Source organism: Castanea sativa, chromosome 4 (assembly GCF_040712315.1).
Source record: "Castanea sativa cultivar Marrone di Chiusa Pesio chromosome 4, ASM4071231v1".
Classification (NCBI taxonomy): domain Eukaryota; kingdom Viridiplantae; phylum Streptophyta; class Magnoliopsida; order Fagales; family Fagaceae; genus Castanea; species Castanea sativa.
This window is the reverse complement of record NC_134016.1, coordinates 28,977,903-28,997,761: the sequence shown is the minus strand read 5'-3', so window position 1 is coordinate 28,997,761 and position 19,859 is coordinate 28,977,903. Positions and strand designations below refer to the sequence as shown.

Genomic DNA, 19,859 nt, shown 5'->3' with positions numbered 1-19,859 from the left:
TAAATTAAGATGTTAATGTGGACCTTATAATATTAAAAATTCTAGGACCATACAAGAAACCATAATTTTTGTCATAATTGACCACATGGCAAATTATGAGTGATTAAGAAAATATTATAGGTTCGTGTGGATACTAGGATAGTTCTTACTCCTATAATATAAGGCTGTAAGATCATTTGCAATAACGTTGCTAAAATGACTAAATAGTCATTTTAGCAACCCAAACACTAAAAACACACTTACAGCAAAGAAGTTATTTTAAGTTATTGCTAAACCAAACACTAAAAACACACTTACAGCAAAAAAGTTATTTTAAGTTATTGTTATAATATTTTGACTCCTTGCTACAGTGGGTTGCTAGAAACAGCATAGCATCCCAATATAGCTGATAGTTATATCCTACAAATAATATTTTATTAGTTCACACACGCTCAACCTCTCGCACACGCATGACTTTCCAAGTTTCTTCTACCCTATCTCATCTCATTCTCTCTCTTGCAAAATTGGCAGAAACAAACGCAACCTCCCTCCCTCTGCCTTCTATCTTAGTGTCTCTCTCTCACGCAGCCAAGTTGATGCCCAGCCCCTCCATTTCTTCTCCTTTGGTTCTCCATTAATGCATCATTCCATTAAAATCCTCTTTGTTTGGGTGTGGTGGTGGTCGTCACTCGTGGTGGCTAGATTGGGTTTGTCATCGCCGCTGCCGCCGGTATAGGTTTGTGTGGTTGAGATTTTTGGGTTTGCTAGGTTGTGTGGATGGGTTGTCAAATTTGTGGCGCTGGTTGTGCATTATGGGTCGCAGTGGTTGTGTGGATTTTAATGGATTTGCGGTGGGTTTTTTATTTCAACGGTGCCTGGTGTTTTTCTTTTTCTTTTCCGACTGGTGGTGGCGATGCAGGTGTGGGTTTGGATTTGTAATTTTGGTGGTTGGAATTGCGGTTGTTGAATGGGTTACTGGCTAATGGGTTGTGGTTGGTGGGTAGCTGTTTTTTTTTTTTCTTTTTTTTTTTTCTAGAGGTGGTGGCTGGCGGTTTGGGTTTGCTGGGTACTGGGCAAAGAAGGAAAAGAGTTGGGTTTATTGGTTGGTTTGCTTCAAAGAAGAGAGAGAAGGAGATGAAGAGAGAGAAAGAAATATAATTAAAGAATAAAAATATAATATTTAAATAAAGCGGTAAAAAATATAGATATTTTAAAATTGGGTGCATTATAAAGTAAGTTGTTAAAATAAATAAAGTAATGTTTTAACTTAAAAACTATAATTTTGAGATTCTTCACTGTGAATGTGAATGCTTTACGGAGGTGAAAGAATGGTTTTCTAGAGCCCACATTAGAGCAATAAAAGTGAACAAGATAATGATCATGATTCGTGACCAGTCAACAAGTATGACCCAGTCAATTGGGGAAAGCTGTGGTTGTGCACTCGTGCTATGCTATTTAGCATTAATGATAAAAGAAGAATTCCAAATAAGATACTATTAAGGAGTAAGGCCTGCTATGCTATTCATTTTACATTATGAATGCAACATTATATGTGGAAGTAATATAAAGAAAATATATATATATGATAATGAACTAATTTGACATTTTTTTTCTCCTTTCAGCCTATTCACTTTTGCTTTCGGTAAATAAAATTACTAAGAACAGGAGTAGGGCTGAAAATGAACCAAGTCGTTCATAAACAGCTCAGACTTGGCTAAAAAAAAAGCTCATTCATGTTTGTTTGTTTATAAACAAGCCAAGTTAAGCTCTACTTTTAGGCTTATTTAATAAACGAGCCGAGCCGAGTAAAAAATATTGTTCATGAACAAGCTCGTGAACACCAAGGCTTGATATAAAAGTAACAAAACAAGTTGAGCCTAAACTTATTTATAAATTTGGTAATAAAATTGATATGAGCTTGACAAGTAAACTCAATCATTTTAAGACTTTAATTAATTATAAGTTGAGATCACTCATTCAAACCAAATAGTCTAGATAATAAACTTGATATAGGCTTGATATTATACTTGTGTTGGATCTCAAGCTCAAAAGTATGATATTGAACTTGAGTTTGGTTTGACTAATAAATCAAGCCAAGTCAAACCGAGTTCAAACTTTTATACTTTATAACGAACTCAAGCTTGAACATTATTTTTAAACTCATATCAAACTCAAGTCAAGCTTAAATATTCTACTTTTGCTGTCGAACCAAGTTTGAACATTCACTACTCGACAAACTCGACAAAACTCGGCTCGTTTACAACCCTAAACAGCAAAACACTATATTGACTGAAATTATCAACTTAGGTTGTGGTTTCTATTGTCTAATGAATGATAAGTTGATAACATGATTTCAACGTATATATAGTTTCTACCAAAATCTTATATACAGAGATAATTCCACCACCCGACAGATTAAGACGATATACAAAAAAGAAAGGATCGAAAGTCTTATCAATGAAATTGCTCAGGACAGAGATAATTCCACCACCCGACAGATTATGACAACTTACTAAAGTGTTCCGTTGGTATGACTAGCTATTAAATACACAAGGATCAAGTCTTGGGCTACTATTCCATCCTAAAAAAAAGCCCTTGGATTACTAATAGACCCACATTTAACTAAATCAAATATAAAAAAATGACAATGGTATGCATGCAATTGTTAGTACTATGCGGACTGTGCTAGAATTGTTAACTATGGCATTATGGGACTTACAGTTATGAATAAGAACCATACCAGCAAAACCAAGGAATGTTTCAGCTTAAAACTAATACAGGAAAGTGAAAAGAGAAAGAGCATGCATACCGTTTCTTAGACACAAATAAGGTTGCTCTCCGTCATGGCAATGGCAGACAAATGGATATGTTGAGTTAGAACCGCATTTCCCACCTGATTCCACACACCCCCCACAGATTATCGGCAATGCACGGTACTGCACATCAAACCCTTGATTCAATGCATTCTGAAGTGCCTGGTCTACAAACTCAGACTCGCTAATGAGAGCAGTCCGAGAAATTGGGACTTTAATTGTTGTGTTGCAATTCTCAAGCACCTGAGATTTGGTACTTAAGAAGGTTTCGTTGTCAACTAAGAAACCGTTATTTGCATTGCCAATTTCTGAGCTGCACGAAAACCAATTTTGGAACGATCTGTTTACTGAAGGAGGACAGCCGTAATATAATGTAAGGTTATGAAAGTTTAAAGCGTAATTGAATTCGGTATAATTCACGGTGGTATTGAGGAGGTTTCGAGAACAAGGAGTATCCCAGAGGTCCAATCTTGCAATGGTCATGGAAGATCTGGTGATGTTTAGGACACGAAACTCTAGCTCTTTAAATCTGTAAACCGGGTATTCATCGTTGTGGCACTCAAGCTTGAACGATTTGCGACCACAATATGCAGATCGATCACCTCCCCAGAAAGGGTACGAAATGTTTTTGATGCTTCCACACTCAAAGGGACGACTGCACTTAACAAAGGGTTCATAGACGTTGCAGTGAGATGGTGGTAGTATTGTTGAGAAGAAGAATAGGGTGATGATGAAAGAGGGAGATAGATAATGGGAATTCATGTTTACAAGACAATGAAGAAAAGAACAGGTAGAGAAGTAATGTTTATGACGCAGTAGCAGAATGTTGAACAAAAACTAGAAAGCGATAGCTCTATTTTTTAGTGTTTTTGAGAAGAGAATAGTTTGTACAGGAGAGAGGGAGAGAGAGAAGACTTTTGACTTCAACTATGAGACCATCGTGACAATTTTTTTGGTTGAATGTGAAGGGTTGCAATAGCCAAAACAAAACAAAACATTGTTCGTTTTGTATTATCAAAACAAAACAACAAAGTTTCCTACCTAATTTCAACACTACATTAAACAATTGTTTTGTTGAAATAGCCAATTTTATATTTTAAATTTTTTTTAATTTCTATAAATGATGTGACGTGTTTGGATTTCTCTTTGAATTCAATTTTATTCCTTCTTTTCTTTTCTCTTTTTTACTTTGTGTAAGAGTTGACGAGTAGGATATAACATACCGTCAATATATTTGACAAGTATCTAGCATTAAAGATCGGCCATAATTCATTTGTAACCGATGAACTACAACGGCCAGACAAATGTGAAAGAGTCAATCGATGACCATGAAAGACCCCAAGTACGTCACTTTGACAGCCATAGAGGAGCCATAAATAGCCCCCAACTTTCTATACCAAGGAAGGCTATAAAAGCCACCAAGGGAAAAGGTACACACAAATTTTCTATCTCTTCGTACTTAGAATATTCAAATATATTTATAGTTCCCTTTCTTAAGAACTAGAGGGTTCTTGACAAACGCCACCCCAATGTTATTACTTTAGGGGTTGAATCTCCTCTTGCCTTTCAAAAAATCCATAAACCACTCCTCCCAAACAAGTTAATAGAGAAATACGTAAAAATATTCTTTAGCAATTGGATAGGTACTACAGTGGATTAACTAAGTAAACATGACTGAACAAAGGATCGAAATTCAAAATCAACAAAGTTATGGAGATATTCAAAATCAAAAGATATGTTTGAAGATCTGAGGAGCTAAGAAGGTTATATTATATGCCTGGTTCGAAGGCATGAATAATTTCTTCCTAACTCAACAACCTTTCTCAATGATTCCTATTGGATCATTAATAAATAGAGAGATGACTATGCAAATCTTAGGAAGGAAATAATAATAATAAAGAAAAATCTACAAAACCTTCTCGATATCTTATCCATTAATTTTCTTTTTTCTTTTTTTCTTTTCTTTTGTGGGCTTTTACCTTCTAAGATTGAAGTTTGAATGCTAATTTTTTTTTTTTTAGTTAAACATACTGTCACATGTTGTATGATTGACCTTAAAGCAGCCAACCCTAAAAAAAGGTTCGCACTTAATATACATATATACAAGCGTGAAAATCTACCAATAAACCATCTACTCTTAGAATATATATTTACACTAATTAATTAACTAGAATATATACCCAGTCAAAGGAAAAAAAAAATTAACTAAAAAATATATAAATCATACCAACTTCCACTTCTAACCAACGTGAGACTTTCCCACAATTGGACACATTCACTTTTTCTTTTTCGCCAATACCATAGTTGAAAATTCACGGAGATCATGTTGAATTTCAAAGCGCAGTTTTGTGCTGATCAACCTCACTTCTAAATATAAGTTTCAATTAACTCAACTATAAAGTTTATTATCATTAAATGTGAGATATGGGTTTTAAATTTTAATTACACCGAAATTCAATTAGTATCTTAACTTAATGGTAAGAGCAATCATTATAGAATGGATATTATAAGTTGAAATTCTATTGTAACTAAAAAATATATAATAAAAAAAATTTTAAAAATCTCATCTCTAAAGATTATTTTATGTATAACCATTCCTCACCAGACAATAACATATATGACCCCTACTTTCATGCCTTTGCATGCCACTTGGCTAGAAAGAATACACGACCAAATTAATTTATCCGGTGATCATAATAAATTTTGAAGGCTTAAAATTATTTTAAACATATTCGAATCTTAACATCTAATTTGTTGATTGATGGCCGGACATCCTAGCAACTCGCTAGTCAATTTCAGTGGCATCATATACAATGACTTTCAAAGTCTTCATCAGAGATATATATGGATCTTGACTATATAACCAACGGAGTCATACGGCTTTGCCTTTCAAACCATGGAATATAGAATTTTTAACTGATAATAATATCAATTCCAATCTCGTGAAGACGATTTGCTCATGTGTGACAAAGAACAACAATTTCAGCAGCTCCATTTCACAAACACACAGGATAGCTGATGAAGACGGTTGTTTAGAATACGGATTTGGGGCATGACTAATGGTAATGACTTAATACTATATGTGGATGTAGCCTTAGAACAAGTAAAAGTATATTTATAATAAGAAATAAGTGATCAAAACCCTTATTAACAGCTACTGCTGGTTGGATGATACATATATGAAACGGTTTTTAGGTTTAAGTAAAAAGTCAACAATTCAGCATACAAATTTTGTTAGCTCTAAACTGGTTTCGAGTTCTTTTATTAACTCACTATGTGCTAATTAATGAGATCATTTATAAACAATTTTAGTCACATGACTCATGTGACTTCTTTAAAAATACACAATTGTCTTTCAAATCTTCACGTACATAATGGGGTTGAAGGATATTTATCCAAATTGTCATTTTGCTATATGTTGGAGCTAAATCTTGTCATTTTGCTAATATATCATCTTCAATCGATAATATGACTACTTCCCTTAATTTATTTTGTAATTAAATACTCAATCTTAAGCAAGATTTGAACCATCTGAGTTTTCAAAATTTTATTTAATCAAGTATTGTCATACTTATACAAAAACAAACACATATTTTCAATAAAATCCTAGAAACTGACACAAAGAATTTAGTTTTTTATATATGTAACTTGGAGTATATATTCTATTTTACTTTAAAAAATTGGAAATTTTTTAATTTATAAAAATAAATTTAAACCATAAATATATATCAGTTGAAGTACTTTCAAAAGTTTCTAGTTCTAAAACTAAATCTAAATCATCATTATTAAATTCAAAATATAATACAACGATCTTTTCAAACTATCATTGTCTAGCTAAATTTTTTTTTTTTGAGAAGAAAGTTAGTTAAAGCCTATATGACCAAAATTATAAGACTTTCATTCGCTTGAGAAAATAACTATCTCTAATCTGTATCCATATTAAGTACATATCGGAAACCAATATGATGGCCGGCAAAAATGTTGCATCGGTGCATCAAAGTCAGTAACTATCTATTGACTATTATTTCCTCCATATAATCTTCAATTAAACCGTTAGGAGTGTCAATATTATGTGAAATGGGAAAATAAATTGTGTTGTGAGAGAAAACAATGTATTCTATCTATTTGAGAGAAGTTTGTAAGCCTTGGTTGTTGATCTTGGTAAGTCATATCTCTAGTGAGAGTTTTGTAGAAGGGAAATCTTAGTGTAATTTTTACTTTTACGTAAGGTAATAATAAAGACTGGGAATGTTATACAATAAATTTTTGCAATCTTAATTCACATAAATTGGTTGAACACTTCTTTATGTTTTTGTTGGGCTGTTGGCGCTAAGATTAAATAGTGTAATGTTTGGTAAGTCGTAAAATTTAAGGTAAAATTAATTTTTAAAAAATAAAACCATATAGTTTCAAATTATGAAACCTTATAGTTTTCTAAGTATAAACTAATAAATTAAACGGTAAACTTTTCTTTCTCCGTCAGTAACAATAGGATCCAAAGGTTCCAATCCATGTGATATTTAATCTATATTCTACACACCATTCATTGAAGGTGAAAAATCTATGGGCTTGGTTTTGGTAAGAAAAATCTATCAAAATGCACTCCAAGGCAACTACTACAAACCAAACAAGGATTTAGCACTAGGATACAAAATAAACCTAAAGCAGAGAAGAATTTATTGGGTGGAAACTGGAAACCGTCACGTGATGTGGTTCCCACAAGAGAATAAGTAGTTCACGCAATCATTCCTTTGGATTAATTATTCAACGGTGTTATAGTGAATAATTCAGCATTATCTGTTTTCTTCTCTATACCTTTTTACTATGATATGTAACATAAATTTTTGACACGTGAAATTGACCAAGGGAGCGTACCTTTGCAGCTGTTACTACGTACGCTTCCATCTTTGCAAAAGCACAAGTACTCCTTAGCCGTAGCGTTGTATCCACACAACCCTTCAGAATCCTCACATGTAACACAAGCCTCAACAGTACCTTTGCAGCTGTTACTACGTACGCTTCCATCTTTGCAAAAGCACAAGTACTCCTTAGCCGTAGCGTTGTATCCACAAAACCCTTCAGAATCCTCACATGTAACACAATCCTCAACACGTCCCCAATCAAGCACAAAGCCATCATTCATAGCCTCACCAAACCGAGCAATCAAATCAACAATATTAATCTCAGTCTGTATATCTCTCACTGTCACCACCACTTTCTCCTCGCAATTCTTTGACCAATCAAAGGATTCAAAGCCCTCCGTCTCATGATTCTCCACAAAAACATAAGACCGGTTGCTACTAATATTCAAGCACGGGATGAAAGGCACAGTTGGAGGGTAGGAAATGCAATTATAGTAAAAACTGAGATTCAAATCCATTGATGAATAGTTCAAAGGTAGCGTCTCTAGAGAAATGTTTTGACGTGGTCTTGGGCACATTTGGTTGGTGGTGGCACCAATATCCACAAGGGTTAGGGTAACGGTGTAGCTGGTATAATTTATATCTTTCACGTAGTAGTTCTGGTCATCGGATAAGCCAAGTACGGCCTCGCCGTTCTGGCACCTAACGCCAAACCCCGGGTAGCCGCAATATTGCTGATCAGAGATGAATTTATCAAGATCCCAAAAAGGGTATCTGATCGTAACGTTACCGCAGTTGTGTGGTAGGCATAAAGGACTAGAATTGGTGCCTAAGGAGTTGATGAAGAAGAAGAAGAAGAAGAAGAAGAAGGAGAGGAAGAGGAGGTAGCTGAGGAATTGTGACATGGTCGAGCGTCTGAAACAATAGCACGCGAACTGTTGTTTCCGTGATCCGGGTAAAATACTACTTTATATAAGCCAAACATGGGGTCCACCATTCTGCCTTTACCTTTAGAGACTTGTTCCTTGGAATTCCCATTTGGTTAAATGTGATTAGTGGAAAAAAAAAATTATATAAAAATGATAAGCAATCAATCCAATCAAGTTGCAGAAAAGTTATAAATTTTTTGCGACTCTTCCCTTTGTGATGAGCTTGCGTGTGTTAACAGTGCACGGAATTCTGGTCTCCAATCAACCTGTCTCGTTCCTTGTAGGCTTGTAGCAAAGTTAACAAATACTACTTTCCAACAAGTTGAGGGAAATTTTCGAAGTAATCAAAATGGACGTTGTTGATTTGTTGTGTTTGGTTTAAAATATTAGAAGAATTACAAATGTACTGTTTCTTTTTTGAAAGGAATGTACTGTTTCTTGTCCTTAGTTTTTTTTTTTGCTGAATATTTGTTGTCCTAAAGGTCAGCTACTCCATTTGGACCAAATACTGTTCTTGTTCTTCTGGTAGGAAAAGAATGTTCACGCGGTTTCTAATTTTATTTTTTGATGAAACTCGCGGTTTCTATGTATTGAAATAAGTATTCAACCGTTGACCAAAGAAAAAAAAAAAGAAATAAGTATTCAACTATTAATCATTAAAAAAGTAATAATAAGGTTTTCAAAAAATAAAAAAGTAATAATAAGGAAAAAAACTATTATTAATAATATTGTTATTTATAGTTTATAGTACTCATTATAACCATCCTTTACCAAAAAGAAATAATATATAGCTTAAGGAATAGTTTTCAAAATTTTGGGTACTGTGGTCTATTCTTTTTTAAAGAGAGTCTTCGGTATCAGTTTTCATCATTAATTTTTATATACAATTTTTTAAAACTTTACTTTTATTTTTTTTTTTTTTCACTTTTTCTTATTTTCTTAAAGGTACAAATATCATTTCACACGATTTTAGCCAAAGAATTAAATAAATTGTTCACAAACATAAACTAAGTCTAGGTGCACATTGCTAACACTTGTTACTTGTCAAATTACAACGAAGAATAAATACTAAAAGTCACATGGGATTTATCTAAAGCCAGCTAAGGTAACAAGAAGCAAAGACCCTAAAGCTAGTCAAAGTGACTGGACAAACCTAACATAATATCGAGTGTATGGGAAGCTTAGCTCTAAGCTTCGTTATATGACAGTTTAAGAAAACTATTATTGAAATGGGCTTTTGCTCTTTGTGCCAAAAGATGTAGCAAAATACTTCTATTTTGAAACTATATAGCAAAATATTCATATTTTGAAAGGTTTTCTAAAAATTGAGTTTTAATATAAAACTCAATTTTTAGAAAATCGAGTTATAGGCCATCAAACTAATAAAAAAAAATTATGGAACTCGAGTTCCATTTGAATTTTTTCAAATAACTCGATTTTTATCAAATTGAGTTTTTCATTGAAACTCGATTTTTTAAAAATCAAGTTTTAAAATAGTAACATTTTGCTAGATAGTTTCAGAACATAGGTATTTTGTTACATCTTTTGGGCAAAAAGAGCAAATGCCCATTTTGACCTTGATAATATTGTTATTTATAGTACTCATAATCATACTTAACCAAAAGACTAACAACCCAAGGAATAGTATCCCGGCTTTGTCTAATCTCTTTTATAAAGAGAATCTAAGCTCATATTTACTTCCCGCATTATTGTCACCGTCGAATTATCAACAAAAAACTATTTTTGTTAGTTGTAATATTTTAAGTTCTCTAATTAAATTCAAACTCATTATTACATTGGATTTAATTATATAAAAATATTTAATCTTTATTAGTCAACACAACTATGTGTTTGATTTTTATTGAGAAATCAAATGTGTGTATCTAAGAAATTTTATCTATTATATGAACAAAATCAATATTTTGTTTAAAGATAAACTACTTGTTGACAAAAAATAAAAACAAAGATAAACTTCTTTTCAATTAAAAAGTTCACGAAGTTTACCGTTGTGGTTTGTGTTTTTATGTACTTTTCGTGTATCATGTCTTAAACAAAGTTCTCAGAAATTTCTTAAAGGAGGAGAAATCATGACCCATTCAAAGAGAAAGTGAATTCTTGGGAAAGGAAATAAATCCTTTGAACTTATTAAAGAGGTTTAGGGAGTCCACTGAAGAAAGCATGTCTTAGCTGATCAGGATATAACTTATTAAAGAGGTTTCTGACTTTCTTAGATACTAGTAATTATTATTATTATTATCTTAATAAAAGCGTAATTAAATAATATAAAAGTGACGTGTGACCTTCGCATTCCTTTAATCATCTTACCCTCCATTTTTTCCAGGGACGGTAGTAGCGTAGACTCAATCCACTTTTAGTCAAATTTATAAAATTGAAAAATAAAAATAAAAATTTGGAAGAAGAAGAACCATCCTACTCTTTCTGATTCGTTGTTTTGATTTCTGTTTCTTTTATTTAATTCATATTCAGAGGATAATAAAATTTAAAATTAAAAAACTAAATAAAAAAACAAAAAACCTTGCACATAGTCCAGCCAGTTGGTGAAGTTCTTGACTACATTGGACGTAGGTCACTCCGCGTGGGGTAACCTGGGTGGGTGGGTCAAGACAGAGGTCTTGGGCCCTTCCGCCCATAGTTTATAGTGGGTTATGGTTTCGGATTCGGACTCATCATTTGAAGTGGGATTTCACTGTTTTAACCTTCAATAATACCTCCAACTATTTCCCTTATGAATAAATTTAAATTAGTAGCAAATTTTGGCCATAAAAAAATAATAATTAAATAAAAAAAGGTTTTCTTAAGTAGAAAAGGGGAATTATATGGTAGATATAAATGTGGTTGTATTTTGTTAGGTTTTTAGTTGGCAAATTTCATGATAATGTATAAATTCATTAGTCTATTATGACTCATTCAATGTTCAAAGTTATTTCTCAGAAAAAGAAAAAATGTTCAAACTTAAATTGTTTGTACAAATTTCAACTACCATTTGATCGTCTTTCAATCGATCAAAATATCTAAATTTGATAGTTATTTGAACAAGGTTCAATCAATTGGAAGTGACGGTTCAATCAATTAGAAGTGACTTTTCAACTGCCCTTTGATAGAGGCTTTATCAATCACAAATCAAGTCAAACTTGTTTTAATTTCGTGATGTTGGCTGGTGTACACACTCCATTTCGCACCTATAATCTAACATTGAAAGAGGAAAAAATGATCATTTCATATACCCAAAAATCATGGTCAAATTTAGTCAATAACTCATTTATCACATGTTATGAAAAAGATCTTGAAGTTTCAATAATCACAACAATATATTCGATTTCCAAATCTGGCGGTCAGATCGAAAGATATTTCAAAATCAAGTTTTAACGGTCTTATGCATACATTCATTTGGGGGCAAAAATGGGCAATTAACCATAATTCATCAACAATATAGTTAGTAAGTACTGTTTGAAAAGTATATATTTTACTAACATCTCGAGTCTAAAAGAGTCGATTTTGGGTCTAAAAATCGAGTCTTTGAGGGTCGAATTTTATGGTCTGATCACGTTTGATGTGGCATTTTTTCCACGTGGCAACCACTTGGAAATTGAGTCTCTAAGACTCGATTTATAAGCTTTGAATTTTACAAATCAGGTCCTCTCTCCCTGCTCTCTCTTTTCTTTTCTTTCCTTTTCACCATTCTCCCTCTCTCTGAAGCTTGATATCGATTCTCACTACCACATCAGAAATATCCCTTCCTATATATTCATTTCTTGGTTAATCTTTTTTCATACAAACAAGAAACCCTCTAACACCGATAGTAGAAGCATTTTTTTTTTGGTTGATTCTCAAATTCAATCTCAAAGTTCTCAATCCACATTAATTCTCTCTCTGAAGCAAAGATCAAGGCTGTAAGAAGCGAACCGTGGGTTTCATTCCGGGTCTTCACCGATCTACTGGTTGAGGAGTGAGTCGGATCTGGTGGCGGCGGGGTGGTGGTTTGTGAATCTGGGTCGTAGTGGGTCTGGGGCGTGGTGGGTTGCGGTGGTCGTGGTGCAGTAGATCGGCACGGTGGGTTTGCTGTTGTGGAGGTTTGCCATGTTGGGTTGAATTTAGGTTGGACGGTTGCCGTAGGGGGGTGAGCAGTAGATCGGCGGCGGGTGTGTCGTTGTGGCTGTGGAGTTTTGGGTTTGCCATCGTGGGCCTACGTTTTGCTCGCTGTAGATTTGCCGCCGTGGATTTGGATGGTTCGGGTGGTTCGCCATTTTTGGGATGGCTTGGATGCACAGGATGGTTTTTCTCACGTTCAATATATTTTTGGGTATTTCTGGGCTTGTACATGAGAGACTTAGATTTAAATTTTTTTTTGGCTTATAAATCGAGTCTTAGAGACTTGATTTTCAAGTGGTCGCCACATGAAAAAAATGTCACATCAGACCATGAAAATCGACCCTCAAAGACTCGATTTTTAGACTCGAGATGTTAGTAAAAAATATAGTTTTGTAACAATGACTACTAATTATATAGTTGGGGAATTATGGTTAATTTCCTATTTTCTCCTTCATTTGGGTGAAACCTATCAAGTGTGATTAATTGAAATTAATTTTGATTGGTTGATATTAAATGAATTTTTGTGATTGTTAAGTATTTTTCTTAAAGTGTAATTTGGTGCATGAGAATAAAAGATAAACATTAATCTTGGATAGATAATTGGATTTTTGAAATAATTATCTTAGTGAATGCGGTTTGTTTTGGGAAAGGGCCAGTGGCGTCATTTTGTAGTGATCAAAGAGGAGTGCAGGGCTCTTCCGAGCTAATGTAGGATTAGCTCTACACGTTTTTTACCATTAAAACTTTCCTTATAAAGCATTCTACAACCCTACATGTGTGCATGCATAATCAAAGCATGCATACGCAAGCTAAGAACCTATGCACGCATGCTTAAGGCTCCTACAGGTTTTATTTTCACCAAAACATCTTCCAAGTTAAATATTTTTTATAGTTAAGCCCTAGACTAGTCGTGGACCTTTCTAGTGATATCATTATTGTGGAACAGGGGATAGAGTCATAAGAGATACAAAATGAGATGTTTATAGAGGTCAAAACCATTATTTTCATATTTGAGCTTAAAAATAAAAATAAAAATAAAAAGTAAAACTTACTTGTACATTCGTCTATGCTGGTATTGTATTTTGTCTGACTTTAAATTTCAATAAAATTTTTGGCCTAAAAATGAAGGATTTCTTGGTTTTAATAGTCAAATTCCATTTCTTATTGATTTTTATCAATTTTTATGTGGTTGACTAAATTTAATTGAGATTTAATTGAAATCTAACCATGTGATTGGATTAATTTTGGAGAAATGGTTAAGATCTTGAAATTCATTTTAATTTGACTAGTCATGGGTGAAAATCAAACTTGGATTGAATGAGATATCATTGATTGAATAAAATTATCATGCAATTTAATTGTAAAAAAAAATATAAAAAAAAATAAAATAAAATAAAAACTGTAATTTTCTATGGAATGGTTGCTAAAATTTTAGTGTAATTTCCATGGAAAATTAGAACTAAATATACTATTTGGGTCTCTTTATTTGAAAATCAAATTGATTATGGCATTTAACTAATTTTTATAAATTACATGTCCTTTTTTTTTTTTTTGGGTATTTTGATTGTCTTATTTGGTCCCTTTATTTTAATTAGGTCATGCATGTGCTTATTTTTAAATCATATTACTTTCTTTTATTTAATGGGCATGTCAAGATTTATTGAATTATTAAGCGTTGATTTATAGTCTATGACATAGTTCCTTTAAATGCATTGCAGTTCAAGTTCTACTCTAATGCACGAGTAATTAAATTAAGGTCTGTCCCAATTGTTAGAAAATTTCCAACGACCTTAAAGGGTAAAACATCACATTCTTATCCACTTCCATTCTTATCCACCTAAACCCTAAGGGACCCTATATTTTCATCTTTTTTAATGGACATAAAAAAGAGAATCAACAACCGCTTTGAGGCTTAAACGTTAGGAATGTCCATGAGTCAAGTTAAGAGGTTTTTTCAACTCAACCCACTATGGTAGGTTAAAAAAAAACTCAGCCCAACCGAACCCACGTAGATCAAGTTAGATATTAATATTATTATTATTATTATTATTATTATTATTATTATTAGAACAACGCCACCACAAATAAGAGCAAATTTATAATCAAATAATCCTAAGCATAACACCAATTAGGGTTTGGATTTTATTTTGGAAGAGGGGCAAAAAAAAAAAAAAATTGTATAACATTATATTTATTAAATATATTTATTAAATTTTAAATATATATTAAATATAGCTGGGTCAAACCGGGTTAGGCGGATTTGTGAATTTTTTTACCCAAACCCAACCCAACCTACTATAAAAAAATAATTAAATAAAAAAATTCACAACCCAACTCCTAAAAATCGACCCAACCTGACTGATTGGATTTGATCAAATCGGTTTTGGCAGATTGGCTGCACTGTCAAACCTAAACCCCTAGTCTTAGCTCTTAGGAATCCGACCTATCACATTTCCACTGCTCCCTCTTTGGTTTTCATCACACCAATTTTTCCCTCATCTCTCTCATCACTCAACCTGAAAATCCCAACCACCATACAGCCAGCAAAACAAAAAGAATAGAACCAAAAACAATACCCCCAAAACACCTTTAAAAATTCCACCTCTTTCCCATTTCCACCAACACAAAACAGCTGCCATTCCACCCTCCAAAACTCTAAAAACAAAACCCAAAATACACACACAAAAAAATCCAATTTTTTTGATATATTTGAAGCCAACAACAACAACTATGAAAAAATAGAATTGAACACAAAAAGTTCCCTCCATTCCTTCATCAACCTGATGTGACAATCAATAACAGCCAAAAACTACTATAGCAAACCTAAAAAGCAACCTCCTTTCTTCTTCAAACCAAAAAACAAAGCTTGAGGACCCAGAAAATCCCTCCTTTCTCACTTATTTGAAACCCCGTTACAGCAAACAACAACAGCCACAAGGAGCTTCAACAAACAAAAACCAGTCCAAGCAAAGAAAAAAGATACATTAAGAAGCAAAGCAAAGCAGAGGAGGAAAGAACAAAGAACAAAGCAGAGACATCCTAACAATATTTTCTCACTTTCTCGTATCTTTTATTTCCGTTTTTGGGTCAATGCCTAATCTAAGGTTAGTTCCTTTTTCAGTTATAAATAGAGCATAGTGAGGAAACAAAGGTAAATGAACAAAAATGCAAGGGAGTTAACACTGAACATTTTCCATGGCATTTTTACTTTCTATCTATGTAATGCTTGCTAGTCTCTACATATTCAAATATCTAGATTTGTACACATAGCTATACAGAACATGTTCATAACATTTGATTCACACAAGCATGCATTTTTGAACATTAAAGCTCATACTTTGCTGTTAGTTTTGCTCATACATGCCTATGCTCAAACACAAAATCGTGCACACATGCTCACTACTCAAATTAGCATTCACATGAACACAAGACATGGACCTAGATTCTTGTTCATAACCAAACCCCATCACCAAGAAGCAGGGGCGGAGGGAGGGGGGAGGGGGCGAGGGGGGGCAGGTGCCCCCCTGAAATTTAAATTGTTTTGAATAGTAAATACCATATTTCCCCCCCCCCCCCCCAACAAAAAAAAAAAAGCTAAAAAGGAAAAGTAACGTGACTTAAAAGCTAGAAAGGAAAAGTAACGTGCCTTAAAATCTAGATACGAAAAGTAACGTGACTTAATTGAGTTCTTTTTTTTATTTTTTTGATAGAAGTGATAAAACCTTTCCTGCTTTCCTAGTAGTAGTAGACTTCTACCCCTAGAAGTAGTACAATTCTAATGATCTCTATAACAACTTTGCTACACCTACCCGGATTAGAAGTCGCAGAACTCGGAAAAAAAAAAGTATATATAATGCAAACAAGGCACGCCTCCCATCACAACGAAAAGATTTCTATTCAATCCGTTTCTTTTGATCTCGTCAGTTGCTGTGCAGTTTTTAAAAGCATTCAAGTTGGGTTTTTAAGTTACATTCAAATATTTATAGGTATGCATACTCTTAATACTTTTGCTTTGATTTATTTATTTATTTATTTTTTAAAGAATCAAATTATATGTTTAAACTGTTTATATTTAGATGGATCTCTTAATTTGACTATTCTTAACCATAAATTTATAATTCAAATTATATGTTTAAACTATTTGTATTTATAATGATCTCCTCATTTGATTATTCTTAATCATAGATTGTAATTTTTTTTTCTTTATTTTAATGATATGACATATATATTTGTAGTTAATTGAGATTATGGAGAATCTTGATCATAATAATGAGTCCGGATCAAATCCTAAACGAACTCGTATCGAAGTGGATGTTGCAAATCTTCCCATGGATCCTGGTTTAAGAATAAAAATTTGTAACTATCATCCTAATGAAAGAGATCAAATTAGAAGGCATTATCTACAAAATAAACCTTGTCAACCAGTTGATCATGATTTTCCACAAAGTCAATTTGGCAAAACAAAGCGTCGATTTAATCCAGTGTGGTTCAAAGACTATCCTAGTTGGTTGGAATATAGCATTACGAAAGATGCTGCATATTGTCTATTTTGTTATCTATTTCGACCTGATACTGGTGATCAAGGAGGGGGAGACTCATTTGTTACTGAAGGATTCAGAAATTGGAAAAAGAAGGAGAAATTACAGAATCACATTGGGGACCACAACGGTGCACATAATATAGCTCAAAGAAAATGTGAAGCTTTGTTAAACCAGAGACAAAGTATTCAAACAGTTATAAACAAGCAATCGGATGTCGAGAAAAGGGAATATCGAACTCGTTTGAATGCATCAATGGATTGTATTTGTTTTCTACTACGGCAAGGATTAGCATTTCGTGGCCATGATGAATCTAAAGACTCCAATAATCAAGGAAATTTTCTTGAATTATTACGGTTTCTTGCAAATCACAATGAAGAAATTGATAAGGCAAATTCCTCGAAAATGCTCCGAAAATCATCAAATGACCTCTCCGATATCCAAAAAGAAATAGCAAATGCCGTAGCTGCCGAGACAATAAATGCTATTATTAAAGATATTGGAGACTCATTATTTGCTATTATAGTTGATGAATCATGTGATATGTCTACTAAAGAACAAATGGCGATTGCTTTGCGCTATGTGGACAAACTGGGACATGTGAATGAGTGCTTTTTAGGCATTACACATGTTAATAATACATCAGCAGTGACACTAAAGAGTGCAATTGAGGAGGTATTTAATAAACATAGCTTAAGCATTAGTAGATTGCGGGGACAAGGCTACGACGGGGCAAGCAACATGAGAGGTGAGTTAAATGGACTAAAAACTCTTATTTTGAAAGATAATCCTTCTGCCTATTATGTCCATTGCTTTGCACATCAGCTTCAACTAACATTAGTTGCAGTAGCAAAAAATCACATCCAGATTGCAACCTTTTTTAACTTGGTTGCAAAGGTATTCAATATTGTTGGAGCATCATGCAAACGTCATGATATTCTTCGTGAAAAACGTAATGCTGAAGTTATAGAAGCACTAAAAAATAATGAAATTTCAACCTGTCGTGGCTTGAATCAAGAAATGAGTCTAAAAAGACTCGGAGATACACGTTGGAGTTCTCATTATGGTGCACTTGTTAATATTATTCACATGTTTTCTTCTGTAATTGATGTGATTGAAACTATTATAGAAGATGGTTTAGATTCTGATCAGAGAGCAGAAGCAAATATCTTAATTGGTTTACTCCAAACATTTGAATTCATGTTTGATTTACATTTGATGAAAGGTGTGCTTGGCATAAGTAATGAGTTGTCACAGGCATTACAACGAAAAGATCAAGATATTGTGAATGCTATGAAGTTGGTTGACATTTCAAAGCAACGTTTACAGGTCATGAGAGATGATGGGTGGAACTCTTTGCTAGAGGAGGTTTCTGCATTTTGTGCAAAAAATAATATTGATGTTCCTGATATGGATGATTTTTATCAACCTCGGCCACGACGAAAAGCTCAAAACATGAAAAATTCACATCATTATCAAGTGGAGCTTTTTTATACTGTTATAGATATGCAACTTCAGGAACTCAATAGTCATTTTGAAAATTTTGAATTATTACTTTGTGTTGCATGTTTGAACCCAGATAACTTATTTTCAGCATTCAACAAGGAGAAATTAATTCGGCTTGCTCAGTTTTATCCAAGTGATTTTTCAACAGTTCAAGTTTCTTTCTTGGATAACCAACTTGAGACATACATCCATGACATACGGTCCTCTGAAGAGTTTTCAGCACTTAAAGGAATTGGACAACATGCCGAAAAGATGGTAGAAATGAAAAGAATGTTTCATATCCATTGGTTTACTCATTAGTGACTTTGGCATTGATCTTACCAGCTGGGCGGCTCCGTTGAAAGAGCTTCTTCAGCAATGAACATAATTAAAAATCGATTGCGCAATCGAATAGGAGATCAGTGGATGAATAATTGCTTAGTCACATATATTGAGAAAGATATATTCAAGACTATTGAGTGTGAAGAAATTATGCAGCGGTTTCAAAATATGAAAAATCGTCGAGGGCAATTGAGTAAAATAAGCTAGGTGTGAAAAAATAAATTAAAGTTTAAATTTTATGTTAGATTTTGTATGACAATTACATTATCATATAGTTGTTTACTTATTTTGTTATTAATATTGATTAATTTTTTTAGATTAATTTTTTACTTCCAATCTTGTATTTTAATCTTGCCCCCCCGACCTAAATTCCTGGCTCCGCCACTGCCAAGAAGTGAAGCAAACATCCCTACAACAGTAGTAAACCCAAAACCCCTCAAAATCCAAAGGTTAAACCCCAAATCAAACTACACTCACAATTCAGACACACCCACAACTAAACAAAATCACCTAGACCCCTAAGCCTCAAACAAAATACAAATCTCCAAACCCATTGATCAAACAAAGAACCAAATGAAAGAAAATGAAAGAAAAATAATAAAATATAAAAGAGAAAAGTGAGAGAAGAAGAGCAATAGTCACCATTGGCCAAGGAAGGCTAAGGTCTTGAAGTGAAGGGAATAAAAGAAAAGAAATGAGATTGAGAATTTGAGAGGAGGGAAGCACGAGTGTATAGTAGGGATGGCAAATGAGCGGGTTTTGGGTTGGGTCATAAATCGGTTGAGTGTGTAATTACTTATT

The 19,859-nt window shown here is 33.4% G+C and overlaps 2 protein-coding genes across 3 annotated transcripts; one reads left to right on the top strand and one right to left on the bottom strand.

The window, feature by feature from the left end:
* Positions 1-2,640: 2,640 nt before the first annotated feature.
* Positions 2,641-8,576, bottom strand: LOC142631635 (LEAF RUST 10 DISEASE-RESISTANCE LOCUS RECEPTOR-LIKE PROTEIN KINASE-like 1.2). 2 transcript variants are annotated; one of them, XM_075805851.1, is made up of 2 exons: positions 7,668-8,575; positions 2,641-2,915 (listed from the first exon to the last, which is right to left on the bottom strand). In XM_075805851.1, exons 1-2 carry the CDS (start codon positions 8,557-8,559, stop codon positions 2,854-2,856), a joined length of 954 nt encoding a protein of 317 aa, XP_075661966.1. In that variant the 5' UTR covers positions 8,560-8,575; the 3' UTR covers positions 2,641-2,853. The 2 variants fall into 2 exon arrangements, with proteins under 2 accessions (XP_075661966.1, XP_075661965.1); XM_075805850.1 differs by lacking the exon at positions 2,641-2,915 and adding an exon at positions 5,373-5,807 and having other exon boundaries at positions 7,668-8,576.
* Positions 8,577-16,940: 8,364 nt separating this feature from the next.
* Positions 16,941-19,037, top strand: LOC142632676 (uncharacterized). Its single transcript, XM_075807043.1, has one exon. The coding sequence runs from the start codon at positions 16,941-16,943 to the stop codon at positions 19,035-19,037; it is 2,097 nt and encodes a 698-aa protein (XP_075663158.1).
* The last annotated feature ends 822 nt before the right edge of the window (positions 19,038-19,859 follow it).

Coding starts and splice junctions, on each gene's coding strand:
- LOC142631635 (XM_075805850.1), bottom strand. CDS start 8,559: ATGTCACAATTCCTCAGCTACCTCCTCTTCCTCTCCTTCTTCTTCTTC. Junction 5,808..7,667: donor ACGTAGTAACAGCTGCAAAG/GTACGCTCCCTT, acceptor CGTCTTCATCAG/CTATCCTGTGTGTTTGTGAA.
- LOC142632676 (XM_075807043.1), top strand. CDS start 16,941: ATGGAGAATCTTGATCATAATAATGAGTCCGGATCAAATCCTAAACGA.